The sequence below is a fragment of the Salmo trutta genome, unplaced genomic scaffold, assembly GCF_901001165.1.
Source record: "Salmo trutta unplaced genomic scaffold, fSalTru1.1, whole genome shotgun sequence".
In the NCBI taxonomy this organism is placed as follows: Eukaryota; Metazoa; Chordata; class Actinopteri; order Salmoniformes; family Salmonidae; genus Salmo; species Salmo trutta.
In genome coordinates this window covers 936,389-956,253 of record NW_021823423.1, presented here as the reverse complement: position 1 = coordinate 956,253, position 19,865 = coordinate 936,389, and the positions used below count along the sequence as shown (strand labels likewise).

The 19,865-nt window shown below is 47.5% G+C and overlaps 1 protein-coding gene and 1 long non-coding RNA gene across 8 annotated transcripts in view; both read right to left on the bottom strand.

Annotated features, from left to right (window-relative positions):
- LOC115190905 (DEP domain-containing mTOR-interacting protein) overlaps positions 1 to 19,865 on the bottom strand; it is a 60,884-nt gene that overhangs the window by 6,816 nt on the left and 34,203 nt on the right. For all 7 annotated transcript variants that reach the window (XR_003877469.1, XM_029748939.1, XM_029748937.1 and 4 more), the window contains 3 exons: positions 15,497 to 15,634; positions 6,082 to 6,152; positions 2,638 to 2,742 (listed from right to left, as the gene is read on the bottom strand). Coding sequence is in view for 6 of the 7 variants with exons in the window: in XM_029748939.1 (XP_029604799.1) it covers positions 2,638 to 2,742; positions 6,082 to 6,152; positions 15,497 to 15,634 (314 nt within the window). In the remaining variant the exon portion in view is untranslated. The remainder of the gene's footprint in view (positions 1 to 2,637; positions 2,743 to 6,081; positions 6,153 to 15,496; positions 15,635 to 19,865) is intronic.
- Positions 25 to 1,537, bottom strand: LOC115190908 (uncharacterized). The gene is made up of 2 exons (XR_003877470.1): positions 654 to 1,537; positions 25 to 615 (listed from the first exon to the last, which is right to left on the bottom strand). It is a non-coding gene; the product is annotated as an uncharacterized LOC115190908 (long non-coding RNA).

Below are 19,865 nucleotides of genomic sequence, written 5' to 3'. Positions count from 1 at the left end.
GTTACCACTGCTGCAGGGTATAAGTCATTGTTCTGTGTTACCACTGCTGCAGGGTATAAGTCATTGTTCTGTGTTACCACTGCTGCAGGGTATAAGTCATTGTTCTGTGTTATATTTTTCTTTACCAATCACTCCAGATGATTGGAGACGGATAGAAGAACATTTGACAGGTGACTCAAGCAGATTAATTCAGCCGTACTCTAAATGTTACTATACTGGGACTAGGATTAAGATATCCTACATTTGAGATGTTTATCCAGGTGGTTTACAGCATGAAACTTCTGCTTTAAAATGCATGTTCATCTTGTACCTGCTGAATCTGTTTAGCTAAATGTCTCCGAGTCTCAGCAGACCTCTACTGTGGTGGCCCGAGTCTCAGCAGACCTCTACTGTGGTGGCCCAAGTCTCAGCAGACCTCTACTGTGGTGGCCCGAGTCTCAGCAGACCTCTACTGTGGTGGCCCGAGTCTCAGCAGACCTCTACTGTGGTGGCCCGAGTCTCAGCAGACCTCTACTGTGGTGGCCCGAGTCTCAGCAGACCTCTACTGTCACCTGTTGTGGTCCGAGTCTCAGCAGACCTCTACTGTCTCCTGTTGTGGTCCGAGTCTCAGCAGACCTCTACTGTCTCCTGTTGTGGTCCGAGTCTCAGCAGACTACTGTCTCCTGTTGTGGTCCGAGTCTCAGCAGACCTCTACTGTCTCCTGTTGTGGTCTGAGTCTCAGCAGACCTCTACTGTCTCCTGTTGTGTTGTCTGATTATATGCATTACATGGCTGTGGTTTCCATGACGGAGATGTTCTGCCTCATTCATATTATAAATGACCTCAACTCTGGCAACGTTAGACCAACATTATAAAACTGCCGCTCTAGCAACGTTAGACGTAACATTTGGAAGCAGTGAGTCAACTGTCATTATCTCCTTCCAAAGGTCCCCATAGAATGAGTGTTTATGGGCCACTTCAAGAGCTGTGACTCGCTTTTAGTGCCATACCGAGTGGATAGCCACTGTTTAAGAGGCAGCAGCATGTGATCAACGTGAGAGTCAGAGCCTGTTTTACCACAGAGGAAAGGCAGGCAGTAAACACAAGGCTTTAGTCAGAGCCTGTTTTACCACAGAGGAAAGGCAGACAGTAAACGCAAGGCTTCAGTCAGAGCCTGTTTTACCACAGAGGAAAGGCAGGCAGTAAACGCAAGTCTTCAGACTGACCAACATGGCTTATATAAGAAGCATCAACAACCATGCAGAGAGAACAGCATTTAGTGTTGCGTAACTGACTTGCTTGTGTCCAGAATATCACAGTATTCCCTATGTAGTGCACTACGTTTGAACAGGGCCCATAGGTCTATGGTCTAAAGTAGTGCACTACATAGGGCGCCATTTGGGACACAACCCTTGGCTGCACAGATCCGTTATTACTGCATCAGCTTGATTTCTATGGGATGGAGCCAGCTCTGCTCTCGACTTAGAGGAGATGAGGAGAAAGGGAGGGGAAGGGGGAGAGAGGAGAGGAGATGAGGAGAAAGGGTGGGGAAGGGGGAGAGAGGAGAGGAGATGAGATGAGGAGAAAGGGTGGGGAAGGGGGAGAGAGGAGATGAGATGAGGAGAAAGGGTGGGGAAGGGGGAGAGAGGAGATGAGATGAGGAGAAAGGGTGGGGAAGGGGGAGAGAGGAGAGGAGATGAGGAGAAAGGGTGGGGAAGGGGGGAGAGAGGAGAGGAGATGAGGAGAAAGGGTGGGGAAGGGGGAGAGAGGAGAGGAGATGAGGAGAAAGGGTGGGGAAGGGGGAGAGAGGAGAGGAGATGAGATGAGGAGAAGGGGTGGGGAAGGGGGAGAGAGGAGAGGAGATGAGATGAGGAGAAAGGGTGGGGAAGGGGGAGAGAGGAGATGAGATGAGGAGAAAGGGTGGGGAAGGGGAGAGAGGAGAGGAGATGAGATGAGGGAGAAAGGGTGGGGAAGGGGGAGAGAGGAGAGGAGATGAGGAGAAAGGGTGGGGAAGGGGGAGAGAGGAGAGGAGATGAGGAGAAAGGGTGGGGAAGGGGGAGAGAGGAGAGGAGATGAGGAGAAAGGGGGGGAAGGGGAGAGAGGAGAGGAGATGAGGAGAAAGGGTGGGGAAGGGGGAGAGAGGAGAGGAGATGAGGAGAAAGGGAGCGGAGGGAGAAACATAGCACATGTTTTTAAGGTGATAAAATGTGACAGAAGTGATACTATATCTTCCATATTGATAACAGCTTTTTTTTTTTTACTAAAGTTATTTTAGCTACGGCTCCTTTGTCTTAGTTCACTTCTCTCCTCCCCCTTCCTTCTGCTCTGCTCTCCTCCCCCTTTCTCCCTGTTCCCCTTCTCCCTGTTCCCCTCCCTCCCTCACTCACTCCTCCCCTGGTCTCTCTCCTCACCCTGCCCCTCTCTTCCACATCTCTCCTCTCCTGACCCCTCTCTCACTTCTTCTCCTGCCCCCTCTCCTCACCCTGCCCCCTCTCTCGTCCCTCACTAATTCCCTTGGCCGCTCTCCCTTCCTCCCCCACATCCCGCCTCCCCTCCCCATTGTTTAGGTCAGTGCTCTCTACTCCCAGCTGGCAGTGGAGTGTGTGTGTGTGTGTGTGTCATGGTGCGTGTGATGGTATGTGTATGAGTGTTACATACCTTCATTCCAGCTGCAGCTGCGGGACCACTGGGGTCGACAGCCTGGATGTGGCAGGGCTTACTGCCCCGCACCACGAAGCCCCAGCCCACTGCATCCCCCACGATCTGAGGAGGCAGTCAAGTTCAAGTCAAAATGTATTTAAAAAAGAGCATAAAAGCAAAGTAGAGAGCTAGAAACAACAGGGTTGGTGCTACAGGGGCCGGCGCCGTGCTACAGGGGCCGGCGCCGTGCTACAGGGGCCGGCGCCGTGCTACAGGGGCCGGCACCGTGCTACAGGGGCATGACATGAGATGCAACAACAGTGTTGTAGGATGATTTTGATGTTTCATCATTCTCTAAAATGTATCTGTCAGGAACTGTAATGTTTGTTATGCAGAAGTAACATGAAGTGTTGTTTTTAACTGTGTGTTGTGTGTGTGTGTGTGTTCTGCGCGTGTCTGTTCTGTGTTCATGTATATTACTATCCTCCTGGATACTGGAATTCCCCAAAAGTAGGGGACATTTCCTACACCCCCACGAGGACAGAGGCTATTTTAGGGTTAGGGGGTAGGCTTACAGTAAGGATTATGGAAATACATTTTTTTGTTCCCCACAAGGATAGTAAACCACTGTATGCTGTGTGTGTGTGTGTGTGTGTGTGTTTGCACGTGCTGTAACATAGCCCTTATCAGAGCTCTCTCATGAGGCTTCCAAGAATCTACACAGACAAGCATTCCATTTCAGAACACAAGATGGTCATCTAAGGCAGAGCCCAGAGCCAATCCAGTCAGTCTGTTAGGAGTGATTATGTCCCACCCAGTCTAATATGAACTGGTATCAGTAGTTTATTCAGCCTGGTTCCCTGGTGAATATCAGACCCAGTAAGGGGGAGAATCCTCTGTGGATCAGACCATGCAGACCAGAGACTTTTCCACAGTGTGTGGGATGTGGCCATGCCATCTTCCGGTGACAGTAGAATGTTTGTGTGCGTGTGGTTTTGGGTGGCAAAGGGAAGGTATAATTACTGGAAACTTTACCAGTAAACTACCATTATTTTGGTAACGTAAGGATTTATAATAAATATCACAGGAGAAAGTAAAAACCTACAGTGCCTTCAGAAAGTATTCACTCCTCTTGATTTATTACACATTTTGTTGTGTTACAGCCTGGATTAAAATGGATTAAATTGAGATTTGGTGTCACTGGCCGACACACAATACCCCATAACGTCAAAGTGGAATTATGTTTTTAAACATTTTTACAAATTAATAAAAAAATGAAAAGCTGAATGTCTTGCATCAATAAGTATTCAACACCTTTGTTATGGGAAGCTTAAATAAGTTCAGGAGTAAAAATGTGCTTAACAAGTTGCATGGACTCAGTGTGTGTGCAATAAGTGTTTAACATGTGTTTTGAATGACTACCTCATCTCTGTACCCCACACATACAGATAATTGTAAGGTCCCTCAGTTGAGCAGTGAATTTCAAAAACAGATTCAACCACAGGCCAGGGAAAAGCGGAGAAAAAAAATGTCCTGAATACAAAGCATTATGTTTGGGGCAAATCCAACATCACTGAGTACCACTCTTCATATTTTCAAGCATGGTGGTGACTGCATCATGTTATGGGTATGCTGGTTATCGGCAAGGACGAGGGAGTATTTTTTTTTGGGATAAAAATAAATGGTATAAAGCTAAGCACAGGCAAAATCTTAGAGGAAAACCTGGTTCAGTCTGCTTTCCAACAGACACTGGGAGATGAATTCACCTTTCTGCAGGACAATAACCTAAAACACAAGGCCAAATATACACTGGAGTTGGTTACCAAGACGACATTGAATGTTCCTGAGTGGCCTAGTTAGTTTTGACTTAAATTGGCATGAAAATCTATGGCAAGACTTGAAAATATCTGTCTAGCAATGATCAACAACCAACCTGACAGAGCTGAAATGGGAAAATATTGTACAATCCAGGTGTGGAAAGCTCTTAGAGACTTACCCAGAAAGACTCACAGCTGTAAATCGCTGTCAAAGGTGAACTCTTATGTAAATTAGATATTGCTGTATTTCATTTTCAATAAATTTGCAAAAATGTCTAAAAACATATTTTCGCTTTGTCATGATGGGGTATTGTGTGTAGATGGGCGAGAAAAACACTATTTAATCTATTTTGAATTCAGGCTGTAACACAACATTTGAATAAGGCAATTATTTCTGAAGGCATTGTATATATACAGGGTCAGTTCAGTACCATATTAACAATGTACAGGGATACTGGAGTGATGGAGGTAGATATGTATAGGGGTAAGGTGACTATATACAGGGTCAGTTCAGTACCATATTAACAATGTACAGGGATACTGGAGTGATGGAGGTAGATATGTATAGGGGTAAGGTGACTATATACAGGGTCAGTACCATATTAACAATGTACAGGGATACTGGAGTGATGGAGGTAGATATGTATAGGGGTAAGGTGACTATATACAGGGTCAGTTCAGTACCATATTAACAATGTACAGGGATACTGGAGTGATAGAGGTAGATATGTATAGGGGTAAGGTGACTATATACAGGGTCAGTTCAGTACCATATTAACAATGTACAGGGATACTGGAGTGATAGAGGTAGATATGTATAGGGGTAAGGTGACTATATACAGGGTCAGTTCAGTACCATATTAACAATGTACAGGGATACTGGAGTGATAGAGGTAGATATGTATAGGGGTAAGGTGACTATATACAGGGTCAGTACCATATTAACAATGTACAGGGATACTGGAGTGATGGAGGTAGATATGTATAGGGGTAAGGTGACTAGGCATCAGGATATATGATAAACAGAGTATTAGCAGTGTAAATGATGATTGTATGTGCCTGTGTGTGTGTGTGTAGAGTCAGTCTGCTGGCTTGGGGATAGAGGCCGGGTTATCAGTCTGCTGGCTTGGGGATAGAGGCCGGGTTATCAGTCTGCTGGCTTGGGGATAGAGGCCGGGTTATCAGTCTGCTGGCTTGGGGATAGAAGCCGGGTTATCAGTCTGCTGGCTTGGGGATAGAGGCCGGGTTATCAGTCTGCTGGCTTGGGGATAGAGGCCGGGTTATCAGTCTGCTGGCTTGGGGATAGAGGCCGGGTTATCAGTCTGCTGGCTTGGGGATAGAGGCCGGGTTATCAGTCTGCTGGCTTGGGGATAGAGGCCGGGTTATCAGTCTGCTGGCTTGGGGATAGAGGCCGGGTTATCAGTCTGCTGGCTTGGGGATAGAAGCTGGTTATCAGTCTGATGGCTTGGGGATAGAAGCTGTTCAGGAACCTGCTGGTGTCAGACTTGATGCACCGGTACCGCTTGCCGTGCGGAAGCAGAGAGAACAGTCTATGGCGTGTCATTACATTCATTACCCTCCCCACCTCCTGTGTGTGTGTCATTACCCTCCCCACCTCCTGTGTGTGTGTGTGTGTCTGACGTACTGTGAATGTCTTCTTTATGTAAGGGCCTCCTGGGGTCTGCAGCTCCTCAGGACTCACTTGTCTCTTCAACACTGCAAGGTAAACACACTGTAAGTACTGACACACACACACACACACACACACACACGAGTTGGGGAGGATAATGAATGTAATAAGACACACACACGCTGCAGAACAATCCTCCTGGAGCAGTAGCTATAGTCTCATCATGTTGTCCTGTGTGCAGGAGGACGACAACATGGCTACTGTTGAACATTCCTCCTGCAGCAGTAGCTATAGTCTCATCATGTTGTCCTGTGTGCAGGAGGACAACATGGCTACTTTTATTTAAAAGGAACAGAGGAAAGCATGCAGTCACATGACTGTGCCTCGAGGGACACCATTTCCCTGTTTCTTAGAGCTGGTTTTAAGACATTCAGTGTGTGTGTAGTATAGTACTGTTGATGATATGAATACAGGTAGCTACTGTACACTTAGTATAGTACTGTTAAGGATATGAATACAGGTAGCTACTGTATACTTAGTATAGTACTGTTGATGATATGAATACAGGTAGCTACTGTATAATTAGTATAGTACTGTTAATGATATGAATACAGGTAGCTACTGTATACTTAGTATAGTACTGTTGATGATATGAATACAGGTAGCTACTGTATACTTAGTATAGTACTGATGATATGAATACAGGTAGCTACTGTATACTTAGTATAGTACCGTTGAGGATATGAATACAGGTAGCTACTGTATACTTAGTATAGTACTGTTAAGGATATGAATACAGGTAGCTACTGTATACTTAGTATAGTACCGTTGAGGATATGAATACAGGTAGCTACTGTATACTTAGTATAGTACTGTTGATGATATGAATACAGGTAGCTACTGTATACTTAGTATAGTACCGTTGAGGATATGAATACAGGTAGCTACTGTATACTTAGTATAGTACTGTTAAGGATATGAATACAGGTAGCTACTGTATACTTAGTATAGTACCGTTGAGGATATGAATACAGGTAGCTACTGTATACTTAGTATAGTACTGTTGATGATATGAATGTACAGTGCATTTGGAAAGTATTCAGACCTTCCCCTTTTCCGGATTTTGTTACGTTACAGCCTTATTCTAAATTGTTTGTTTTCCTCATCAATATACACACACACACACACACACACACACACACACACACAATACCCCATGATGACAATGCAAAAATAGTTTTTAATTTTTTTTTTTACAAACGGATAAAAATATGTAAAAATCTCGTTTTCAGCATTCAGACATTTTAAATCAGTACTTTGTTGAAGCACCTTTGGCAGCGATTACAGCCTCGTGTCTTCTTGGGTATGACGCTACAAGCTTGGCACACCTGTATTTGGGGAGTTTCTCCCATTTTTCTCTGCAGATCCTCTCAAGCTCTGTCAGGTTGGATGGGGAGTGTCGCTGCACAGCTATTTTCAGGTCTCTCCGGAGATGTTCGATCGGGTTCAAGTCCGGGCTCTGGCTGGGCCACTCAAGGACATTCAGAGACTTGTCCCGAATCCACTCCTGCTTTGTTTTGGCTATGTGTTTAGGGTCGTTGTCCTGTTGGAAGGTGAACCTTCGCCCCAGTCTGAGCTCTTGAGCAGGTTTTCATCAAGGATCTCTCTGTACATCCGTTCATCTTTCCCTTGATCTTGACTGGTCTCCCAGTCCCTGCTGCTGAAAAACATCCCCCCAGCATAATGCTGCCACCACCATGCTTCACCGTAGGGATGGTTCCAGGTTTCCTCCGGACGTGATGCTTGGCATTCAGGCCAAAGAGTTCAATCTTGCTTTCATCAGACCAGATTAACTGCAAGCGGGCTGTCATGTGCCTTTTACAGACAGAGCTTCTGTCTAGCCACTCTACCATAAAAGGCCTGATTGGTGGAGAGCTGCAGAGATGGTTCTCCCATCTCCACAGAGGAACTCCATCTGGTTCTTGGTCACCTCCCTGACCAAGGCCCTTCTCCCCTGATTGCTCAGTTTGGCCGGGCGGCCAGCTCTAAGAAGGGTCTTGGTAGTTCCAAACTTCTTTCATTTAAGAATGATGGAGGCCACTGTGTTCTTGGGGACACAAGAACACAATGCTGCAGAAATGTTTTGGTACCCTTCCCCAGATCTGTTCCTTGAAACAATCCTGTCTCGGAGCTCTACGGACAATTCCTTCAACCTCATGACTTGGTTTTTGCTCTGACATGCACTGCCAACTGTAGGACCATTATTTAGACAGGTGTGTGCCTTTCCAAATCATGTCCAATCAATTGAATTTACCACAGGTGGACTCCAATCAAGTTGTAGAAACATCAAGGATGATCAATGGAAACAGGATGCACCTGAGCTCAACTGAGTCTCATAGCAAAGGTCTGCAAACTTATGTAAAAAAGTTCTGTTATTTTTAATACATTTGTAAAAAATTCATTAAGGGGTATTGTATGTAGACTGATGAGAGAAAAAAAACTATGTAATCCATTTTAGAATAAGGCTGTAACGTAACAAAATGTGGAAAAGGTTAAGGGGTCTGAATACTTCCTGAAGTCACTGTAGCTAGCTACTGTTCACTGAGTATAGATGAACTCTTTCAACCCTTATAACCGACGTCTGTCCTTCAAACTCAAACCACTTCTCTTGCCCACCCACAATTCTTTGTTTTGGTGGTAGCAGCACGGAGTCAGTATGAAAGGGTTACTCTCTTCCTAGAGATTGACTCACTAACATTGACCTCAGGTAACCCCTGGACACTGCAGTGGTGTAGATTCTCTTCCACCCCACAGCTGGAATACAGGAAGAGAAGAGCTGTGTTCAGGGAGGCCATAGCCATAGAAATACAATTACAAGAACGACCTCCCGACTCAAGTCAATGAGGCCATGATGAGTGATCTGGGACCACTAATGTAATCTACAGGCTTAAGCCTCTCACGACTCTCACCAATCAGACGTTACGCGATCCCTCTCGCCAAACAGACGCGATCCCTCTCGCCAAACAGACGCGATCCCTCTCGCCAAACAGACGCGATCCCTCTCAACACTCATTTACATGACATTGAGTCCTTTAGCAGACACTCTTATCCAGATCGACGTACAGTTAGTGCAGTCATCTTCAGATAGCTAGGTGAGACAACCACATATCACAGTACGTACATTTCCCCCCCAAAAAGTATGTTTGTTTTGTCAAGTGTTGTCAATCACACTTTAATCACATACATTTCCTCAACGTCTATTTAAATCACCAAGGCTCATCTATAGCTGTAGAGGAAAAATAGCAGTTCTTGTCAGACTTCTTGGGGCAGGAAGTTGAGAGCAGCTGCCTGCATGGCTCACCCTCACCTTCCAGTGTTTGGGACTTACTGAGAAAAACCACTTCCCATCTTTTCCAAGAATCTGATTCAAAGACTTCCTGTGTATTCCAGAACAATTGTATACAGCCTCTCTCTGGCCTTCCAGCTCCTCTCCTCCATACGGCTGCTGACTGTTTAAAACTCCTTTAAAAATGGACAACAGAGAGAGAGAGAGAGAGAGAGAGAGAGAGAGAGAGAGAGAACACCGGCCTCAACCTTTTTCTCTGCATTGTGAAAAGTTAGTAATTCACCAAGAAGGCTGAGGAGTTGAGAGGATCAGAGTTAAACTAAAGCAGATGTGATTTAGTTTATGTAATCACTTTAGTAAGGTTTTTGGTAGCTAGTCTAAATATACATGCCAACCTCCATGTGCCAGTGTGACTTGGTTGTAAAAGAGTAATCAGATATGATTAAAAACGTCCATGTTGTGAATGAACAGTGTATTGTTCTGGGTCAAAGCCTGTGTCCCGGTGTAAGGCAGTGACAAGGTATTTTTATTCCAGCTGTTCCAACCAGTTGGGGCCACGGCAGAGACCCCCCGCTCTGTTGGGGCCACGGCAGAGACCCCCCGCTCCGTTGGGGCCACGGCAGAGACCCCCCGCTCTGTTGGGGCCACGGCAGAGACCCCCCCGCTCTGTTGGGGCCACGGCAGAGACCCCCCCTCTCCGTTGTCATGGTGCTGACTGCTGGGATTTGTCATAGTGGGTGGGGGGTTGTGTGTGACAGTATAAACAGTCCATCTCCGTCCCGGTGCTGTGCGACGGTATTAACAGTCCATCTCCGTCCCGGTGATGTGCGACGGTATTAACAGTCCATCTCCGTCCCGGTGATGTGCGACGGTATTAACAGTCCATCTCCGTCCCGGTGATGTGCGACGGTATTAACAGTCCATCTCTGTCCCGGTGATGTGCGACGGTATTAACAGTCCATCTCTGTCCCGGTGATGTGCGACGGTATTAACAGTCCATCTCTGTCCCGGTGATGTGCGACGGTATTAACAGTCCATCTCCATCCCGGTGATGTGCGACGGTATTAACAGTCCATCTCCGTCCCGGTGCTGTGCGACGGTATTAACAGTCCATCTCTGTCCCGGTGATGTGTGACGGTATTAACAGTCCATCTCTGTCCCGGTGATGTGCGACGGTATTAATAGTCCCCCTCTGTCCCGGTGATGTGTGACAGTATTAACAGTCCATCTCTGTCCCGGTGATGTGCGACGGTATAAACAGTCCATCTCTGTCCCGGTGATGTGCGACGGTATAAACAGTCCATCTCTGTCCCGGTGATGTGCGACGGTATAAACAGTCCATCTCTGTCCCGGTGATGTGTGACGGTATTAACAGTCCCCCTCTGTCCTGGTGCTGTGCGACGGTATAAACAGTCCCCCTCTGTCTCAGTGGGGAGTGCAGCACCTCAGGCAGGCCTGCTGGTGTAAGTCCCCAGCTGCCCCACAGTGAGTGAGTGTCTGTATATGTGTGTGTGTGTGTGTGACTGCCAACTAAGGGCTACTCCCCCTGTTCCAGCTCTTGCTAGAACAACCCTTATTGGGTCATATGGTTCATACTGTAGACACACACTTTCCATTTCTCAGCTCATGTTGTAGGTGAGGGGAGGTCAGGAGAGAGTTCAACAGGAGGAAATAGCAGGACTCCCCCGTGGCTAACCTGAAATATCCATGCACGCTCGCACACTAGCTAATGAAACGTTTACGGTCACAGACAAAAACACACAACTTTTCCCTGATCTAACCCTGGCCTCAAACCCTGTCACCCACAACTTTCCCCTGATCTAACCCTGGCCTCAAACCCTGTCACCCACAACTTTCCCCTGACCTAACCCTGGCCTCAAACCCTGTCACCCACAACTTTCCCCTGATCTAACCCTGGCCTCAAACCCTGTCACCCACAACTTTCCCCTGATCTAACCCTGGCCTCAAACCCTGTCACCCACAACTTTCCCCTGACCTAACCCTGGCCTCAAACCCTGTCACCCACAACTTTCCCCTGACCTAACCCTGGCCTCAAACCCTGTCACCCACAACTTTCCCCTGATCTAACCCTGGCCTCAAACCCTGTCACCCACAACTTTCCCCTGATCTAACCCTGGCCTCAAACCCTGTCACCCACAACTTTCCCCTGATCTAACCCTGGCCTCAAACCCTGTCACCCACAACTTTCCCCTGATCTAACCCTGGCCTCAAACCCTGTCACCCACAACTTTCCCCTGATCTAACCCTGGCCTCAAACCCTGTCACCCACAACTTTCCCCTGATCTAACCCTGGCCTCAAACCCTGTCACCCACAACTTTCCCCTGATCTAACCCTGGCCTCAAACCCTGTCACCCACAACTTTCCCCTGATCTAACCCTGGCCTCAAACCCTGTCACCCACAACTTTCCCCTGATCTAACCCTGGCCTCAAACCCTGTCACCCACAACTTTCCCCTGACCTAACCCTGGCCTCAAACCCTGTCACCCACAACTTTCCCCTGACCTAACCCTGGCCTCAAACCCTGTCACCCACAACTTTCCCCTGATCTAACCCTGGCCTCAAACCCTGTCACCCACAACTTTCCCCTGATCTAACCCTGGCCTCAAACCCTGTCACCCACAACTTTCCCCTGATCTAACCCTGGCCTCAAACCCTGTCACCCACAACTTTCCCCTGATCTAACCCTGGCCTCAAACCCTGTCACCCACAACTTTCCCCTGATCTAACCCTGGCCTCAAACCCTGTCACCCACAACTTTCCCCTGACCTAACCCTGGCCTCAAACCCTGTCACCCACAACTTTCCCCTGATCTAACCCTGGCCTCAAACCCTGTCACCCACAACTTTCCCCTGATCTAACCCTGGCCTCAAACCCTGTCACCCACAACTTTCCCCTGATCTAACCCTGGCCTCAAACCCTGTCACCCACAACTTTCCCCTGATCTAACCCTGGCCTCAAACCCTGTCACACACAACTTTCCCCTGATCTAACCCTGGCCTCAAACCCTGTCACCCACAACTTTCCCCTGATCTAACCCTGGCCTCAAACCCTGTCACCCACAACTTTCCCCTGATCTAACCCTGGCCTCAAACCCTGTCACCCACAACTTTCCCCTGATCTAACCCTGGCCTCAAACCCTGTCACCCACAACTTTCCCCTGACCTAACCCTGGCCTCAAACCCTGTCACCCACAACTTTCCCCTGATCTAACCCTGGCCTCAAACCCTGTCACCCACAACTTTCCCCTGATCTAACCCTGGCCTCAAACCCTGTCACCCACAACTTTCCCCTGACCTAACCCTGGCCTCAAACCCTGTCACCCACAACTTTCCCCTGATCTAACCCTGGCCTCAAACCCTGTCACCCACAACTTTCCCCTGATCTAACCCTGGCCTCAAACCCTGTCACCCACAACTTTCCCCTGATCTAACCCTGGCCTCAAACCCTGTCACCCACAACTTTCCCCTGATCTAACCCTGGCCTCAAACCCTGTCACCCACAACTTTCCCCTGATCTAACCCTGGCCTCAAACCCTGTCACCCACAACTTTCCCCTGATCTAACCCTGGCCTCAAACCCTGTCACCCACAACTTTCCCCTGATCTAACCCTGGCCTCAAACCCTGTCACCCACAGACTCACAACTTTCAACACCCTTCTCTCTCATTCAGAGAAATAGGAGAACACAATGTCCCGAAGACAGCATTAACACACAGCTACACACAGCTACACACAGCTACACACAGCTACACACAGCTGTTGAGGACAGACGTTCCGCTAGCAGAACCAGCTTAGCCAACATCCAATCGAACTGCAGGGCGCGAAATACAAAACATCAAATAATTTCAAATTCTCAAACATACGACTATTTTACACCATTTTAAAGATACACTTCTCCTTAATGTACCCACATTGTCCAATTTCAAAAATGCTTTACAGCGAAAGCAAAACATTAGATTATGTTAGGAGAGTACATAGACAAAAATAACCACACCGACATTTTCCAAGCAAGGAAATGTGTCACAAAAACCCAAAACACAGCTAAATGAAGCACTAACCTTTGACGATCTTCATCAGATGACACTCCTAGGACATCATGTTACACAATACATGTATGTTTTGTTCGATAAAGTTCATATTTATATCCAAAAACAGCATTTTACATTGGCGTGTGATGTTCAGAAAATGTATTCCCACCAAAAACTTCCGGTGAATGAGCACATCAATTTACAGAAATACTCATCATAAACGTTGACAAAATACATAACAATAATTTAAAGAATTATAGATGCACTACTCCTTGATGCAACCACTGTGTCAGATTTTAAAATAGCTTTACGGAGAAAGCACATTTTTCAATATTCTGAGTACATAGCTCGCCATCAAAGCCAGCTATTCAGACACCCGCCAAGTTCTGGGGTCAACTGAACTCAGAATTAGTATTATAAATATTCTCTTACCTTTGCTGATCTTCGTCAGAATGCACTCCCAGGCCTGCTACTTCCACAAGAAATGTTATTTTTGTTCGAAATAATCCATATTTATGTCCAAATACCTCCGTTTTGTTCGTGCGTTCAGGTCACTATCCAAAGGCATAATGCGCGAGCGTAATTCGAGACACGAAAAGTCCAAATGTTGCATTACCGTTAGTAGAAACATGTCAGTCGTTGTTTACAATCAATCTTTAGGGTATTTTTAACGTAGAAATGCGATAATATTCCAACCGGAAAATAGCGTATTCATTCCAGGAGAAAAAGGAACGGCGCGCTCGCTGGATCGCACATCACCAAGCCCTTTGTCCTCAGGCAGTCCACTCATTGACTGAGCTACTATTTTCTGCCCAGTAACAGGAGAATGATGAAAAAAAACTTTCTGAAGGCTGTTGACAGCCAATGGAAGCCTTAGGAAGTGCAACGTGACCCCAGACACTGTAGTTTCGATAGGGATTCAAAAGAACTACAATTCTCAGATCTCCCACTTCCTGGTTGGATTTTTCTCAGGTTTTTGCCTGCCATATGAGGTCTGTTATACTCACAGACATCATTCAAATAGTTTTAGAAAATTCAGAGTGTTTTCTATCAAAATCTACTAATAATATGCATATTCTAGTTTCTGGGCCCGAGTAGTAACCAGTTTAATTTGGGTACGTTTTTCATCCGGCCGTGAAAATACTGCCCCCTACAGTCTCCTACCCAAGTCTAGAGCCTGGATATCTGAAACACAGTCTCCTACCCAAGTCTAGAGCCTGGATATCTGAAACACAGCCTCCTATACAAGTCTAGAGCCTGGATATCTGAAACACAGCCTTCTATACAAGTCTAGAGCCTAGATATCTGAAACACAGCCTTCTATACAAGTCTAGAGCCTGGATATCTGAAACACAGCCTTCTATACAAGACTAGAGCCTGGATATCTGAAACACAGCCTTCTATACAAGACTAGAGCCTGGATATCTGAAACACAGCCTTCTATACAAGACTAGAGCCTGGATATCTTTAGGCTAAAAGACAGCAGAACGGAAAAGGGTTTAGAAGTCTGACCCACAGGATAGAAAACTAAAGGGTTAAACAGATTGTACACTTCAGATAATACAGCCATGAGATCATCTTACACTGCACCGTGGCTGAACCACATGTGGTGTGATTCTTCCAAGACTCAAGATGTCATGTAGCTGTAGGCACTAGTCACTGGTACAGACAGCAGTCCAGAAGAGCCTGGTTCTATCTGCATGATACTGTTACCTAAAGTGAGGATCCAAAACCCTCTAAGTGTTTTTCCATGTGTTCTGGATAGTCAGTAGTTCAGACCATCAGTCTTGGGGAGGAGAGAGTACCAGCACATTGAAGACACACTGCTGTGCACAGGGCTCCTATTCACACTCTTACCTGACTGTGGTGTGTGTGTGTGTGTGTGTGTGTTAAGGTCACTCAGGGAGAACGGAGAGCCTCTTACCTGACTGTGGTGTGTGTAAGGTCACTCAGGGAGAACGGAGAGCCTCTTACCTGACTGTGGTGTGTGTGTGTGTGTGTGTAAGGTCACTCAGGGAGAACAGAGAGCCTCTTACCTGACTTTGGGTTACAGAGCACCGGGGGGCTGCTACCGAGGGTGGGACTGCTGCTATAGTAACCACTGCTGCCACAGCTGCTGCTCATGCTGCTACGACGGATACCCACTATCAACTTGATCTCTTTAGTGGGACTCACTGAGAGACAGACAGACAGACAGACAGACAGACAGACAGACAGACAGACAGACAGACAGACAGACAGGACAGACAGAGGAGGGAGACAGAGAGGAGGGAGACAGAGAGGAGGGAGACAGAGAGAGGAGGGAGACAGAGGAGACAGAGAGGAGACGTCCTTTATTCATTGGCACATTTTTCCCCCTTGATGTCGTCAAAACAAATGTTGAAGGTCTGAGAGACTTTTTTTAAATTCAAAGTTTGTTTCATTTCAGAGCGAACACTAATTATATGTCCCAAATGGAACCCTTTCTCTATACAGTGCACTACTTGGGACCAGAGCCTTATGGGTCCTAGTCAATAGTAGTGCACTAGAGGGAAAAGGACTGTGTAAAAGCAGTGTTACTGTCATCAGAGGTTTGTGTTGTTAGTTGTGAAAGGATGTGTAGGTGTATCTAATCAGTCTATAATGAAAGCACTCTTTCCAGGTAAACTCTTTACTGCCTCCATAAAGCAGGACACCTCTAGACTGTGGCAGGCGCTTGGGCAAAGTCGAAAGAATCATGTCATTGTGGAATGTGCATCAGTGCTCTGCAATATCCTGCAGAACGTAGAGAACCCTGCAGAACGTAGATAACCCTGAATCCTGCTGAACATAAAGAATGAAAGACTGATAAAACATAGTTGCATCTATGTGTAGTGCTTATGAACATGTTATGAAGCCTCTATAAAGCCACAGTTGTTTAACTAGAGAGCCTGTTGTCCATGTATTAGTGTGACACAGTGACGTGCAGCTTTAAAATCCGACCGTGTTAATAGCATCATATGGACGGCAGGTAGACTAGTGGTTAGAGTGTAGGGACGGCAGGTAGCCTAGTGGTTAGAGTGTAGGGGCTGCAGGTAGCCTAGTGGTTAGAGTGTAGGGGCAGGTAGACTAGTGGTTAGAGTGTAGGGACGGCAGGTAGCCTAGTGGTTAGAGTGTAGGGACAGGCAGGTAGACTAGTGGTTAGAGTGTAGGGACGGCAGGTAGACTAGTGGTTAGAGTGTAGGGACGACAGGTAGCCTAGTGGTTAGAGTGTAGGGACAGGCAGGTAGACTAGTGGTTAGAGTGTAGGGATGGCAGGTAGCCTAGTGGTTAGAGTGTAGGGGCAGGCAGGTAGACTAGTGGTTAGAGTGTAGGGGCGGCAGGTAGACTAGTGGTTAGAGCGTAGGGGCAGGCAGGTAACCTAGTGGTTAGAGTGTAGGGGCGTCAGGTAGACTAGTGGTTAGAGTGTAGGGGCGGCAGGTAGACTAGTGGTTAGAGTGTAGGGGCGGCAGGTAGCCTAGTGGTTAGAGTGTAGGGGCTGCAGGTAGACTAGTGGTTAGAGTGTAGGGGCGGCAGGTAGCCTAGTGGTTAGAGTGTAGGGGCGTCAGGTAGACTAGTGGTTAGAGTGTAGGGACGGCAGGTAGACTAGTGGTTAGACTGTAGGGACGGCAGGTAGTCTAGTGGTTAGAGTGTAGGGGCAGGCAGGTAGACTAGTGGTTAGACTGTAGGGACGGCAGGTAGTCTAGTGGTTAGAGTGTAGGGGCAGGCAGGTAGACTAGTGGTTAGAGTGTAGGGACGGCAGGTAGCCTAGTGGTTAGAGTGTAGGGGCGGCAGGTAGCCTAGTGGTTAGAGTGTAGGGACGGCAGGTAGACTAGTGGTTAGAGTGTAGGGACGGGCAGGTAGCCTAGTGGTTAGAGCGTAGGGACGGCAGGTAGCCTAGTGGTTAGAGCGTAGGGGCAGGCAGGTAGACTAGTGGTTAGAGTGTAGGGGCAGGCAGGTAGACTAGTGGTTAGAGTGTAGGGACGGGCAGGTAGCCTAGTGGTTAGAGTGTAGGGACGGCAGGTAGACTAGTGGTTAGAGTGTAGGGCAGGCAGGTAGACTAGTGGTTAGAGTGTAGGGGCGGCAGGTAGACTAGTGGTTAGAGTGTAGGGACGGCAGGTAGACTAGTGGTTAGAGTGTAGGGACGGCAGGTAGACTAGTGGTTAGAGCGTAGGGGCAGGCAGGTACTGCACTTTCCTCTGTAACCTTGGAGATCATTTATTAGGAGTCAGAAAACCGTTTGATATAATTGTGTTGTCTGCCAGCTCCTGCTGAATGTTAAAGGAATGTAGCGGACGAGGTGGTTCATTTAGCTGACATTAGCTTCTCATTATGTGGCTTAAAACCTACTGACAGCCTTCATCCACATACTGTACACTCTACAGCACTCCCTCAGGTCCACAAACCTACTGACAGCCTTCATCCACATACTGTACACTCTACAGCCCTCCCTCAGGTCCACAAACCTACTGACAGCCTTCATCCACATACTGTACACTCTACAGCCCTCCCTCAGGTCCACAGACCTACTGACAGCCTTCATCCACATACTGTACACTCTACAGCCCTCCCTCAGGTCCACAAACCTACTGACAGCCTTCATCCACATACTGTACACTCTACAGCCCTCCCTCAGGTCCACAAACCTACTGACAGCCTTCATCCACATACTGTACACTCTGCAGCACTCCCTCAGATCCACACACCTACTGACAGCCTTCATCCACATACTGTACACTCTACAGCCCTCCCTCAGGTCCACAAACCTACTGACAGCCTTCATCCACATACTGTACACTCTACAGCACTCCCTCAGGTCCACAAACCTACTGACAGCCTTCATCCACATACTGTACACTCTACAGCACTCCCTCAGGTCCACAAACCTACTGACAGCCTTCATCCACATACTGTACACTCTACAGCCCTCCCTCAGGTCCACAAACCTACTGACAGCCTTCATCCACATACTGTACACTCTACAGCCCTCCCTCAGATCCACAATGATTGGATAGGTGTCTGTAAGCAATATGGCCAAACATCCACCAAGGCTTTTAGAAGGCAAGGAGAACCAATCATCATATTGGTTAAACCTTCACGGTCTTCTCAGATATACAGAGGAGCCTAGGGAGTAGGGACTAAGGGTTATAGTGGGATTCAGCCCCAGTCTGACAGTAGATAGTGAGTAGGGAGTAGGGGCTAAGGGTTATAGTGGGATTCAGCCCCAGTCTGACAGTAGATAGAGAGTAGGGAGTAGGGACTAAGGGTTATAGTGGGATTCAGCCCCAGTTTGACAGTAGATAGTGAGTAGGGAGTAGGGGCTAAGGGTTATAGTGGGATTCAGCCCCAGTCTGACAGTAGATAGAGAGTAGGGAGTAGGGACTAAGGGTTATAGTGGGATTCAGCCCCAGTCTGACTGTAGATAGTGAGTAGGGAGTAGGGGCTAAGGGTTATAGTGGGATTCAGCCCCAGTCTGACTGTAGATAGGGAGTAGGGACTAAGGGTTATAGTGGGATTCAGCCCCAGTCTGACAGTAGATAGGGAGTAGGGAGTAGGGGCTAAGGGTTATAGTGGGATTCAGCCCCAGTCTGACAGTAGATAGTGAGTAGGGAGTAGGGGCTAAGGGTTATAGTGGGATTCAGCCCCAGTCTGACAGTAGATAGTGAGTAGGGAGTAGGGGCTAAGGGTTATAGTGGGATTCAGCCCCAGTGTGACTGTAGATAGTGAGTAGGGAGTAGGGGCTAAGGGTTATAGTGGGATTCAGCCCCAGTCTGACAGTAGATAGTGAGTAGGGAGTAGGGACTAAGGGTTATAGTGGGATTCAGCCCCAGTCTGACAGTAGATAGTGAGTAGGGAGTAGGGGCAAAGGGTTATAGTGGGATTCAGCCCCAGTGTGACTGTAGATAGTGAGTAGGGAGTAGGGGCTAAGGGTTATAGTGTGATTCAGCCCCAGTGTGACAGTAGATAGTGAGTAGGGAGTAGGGGCTAAGGGTTATAGTGGGATTCAGCCCTAGTCTGACAGTAGATAGTGAGTAGGGAGTAGGGACTAAGGGTTATAGTGGGATTCAGCCCCAGTGTGACAGTAGATAGTGAGTAGGGAGTAGGGGCTAAGGGATATAGTGGGATTCAGCCCCAGTCTGACAGTAGATAGTGAGTAGGGAGTAGGGACTAAGGGTTATAGTGGGATTCAGCCCCAGTCTGACTGTAGATAGTGAGTAGGGAGTAGGGGCTAAGGGTTATAGTGGGATTCAGCCCCAGTCTGACTGTAGATAGTGAGTAGGGAGTAGGGGCTAAGGGTTATAGTGGGATTCAGCCCCAGTGTGACAGTAGATAGGGAGTAGGGGCTAAGGGTTATAGTGGGATTCAGCCCCAGTGTGACTGTAGATAGTGAGTAGGGAGTAGGGGCTA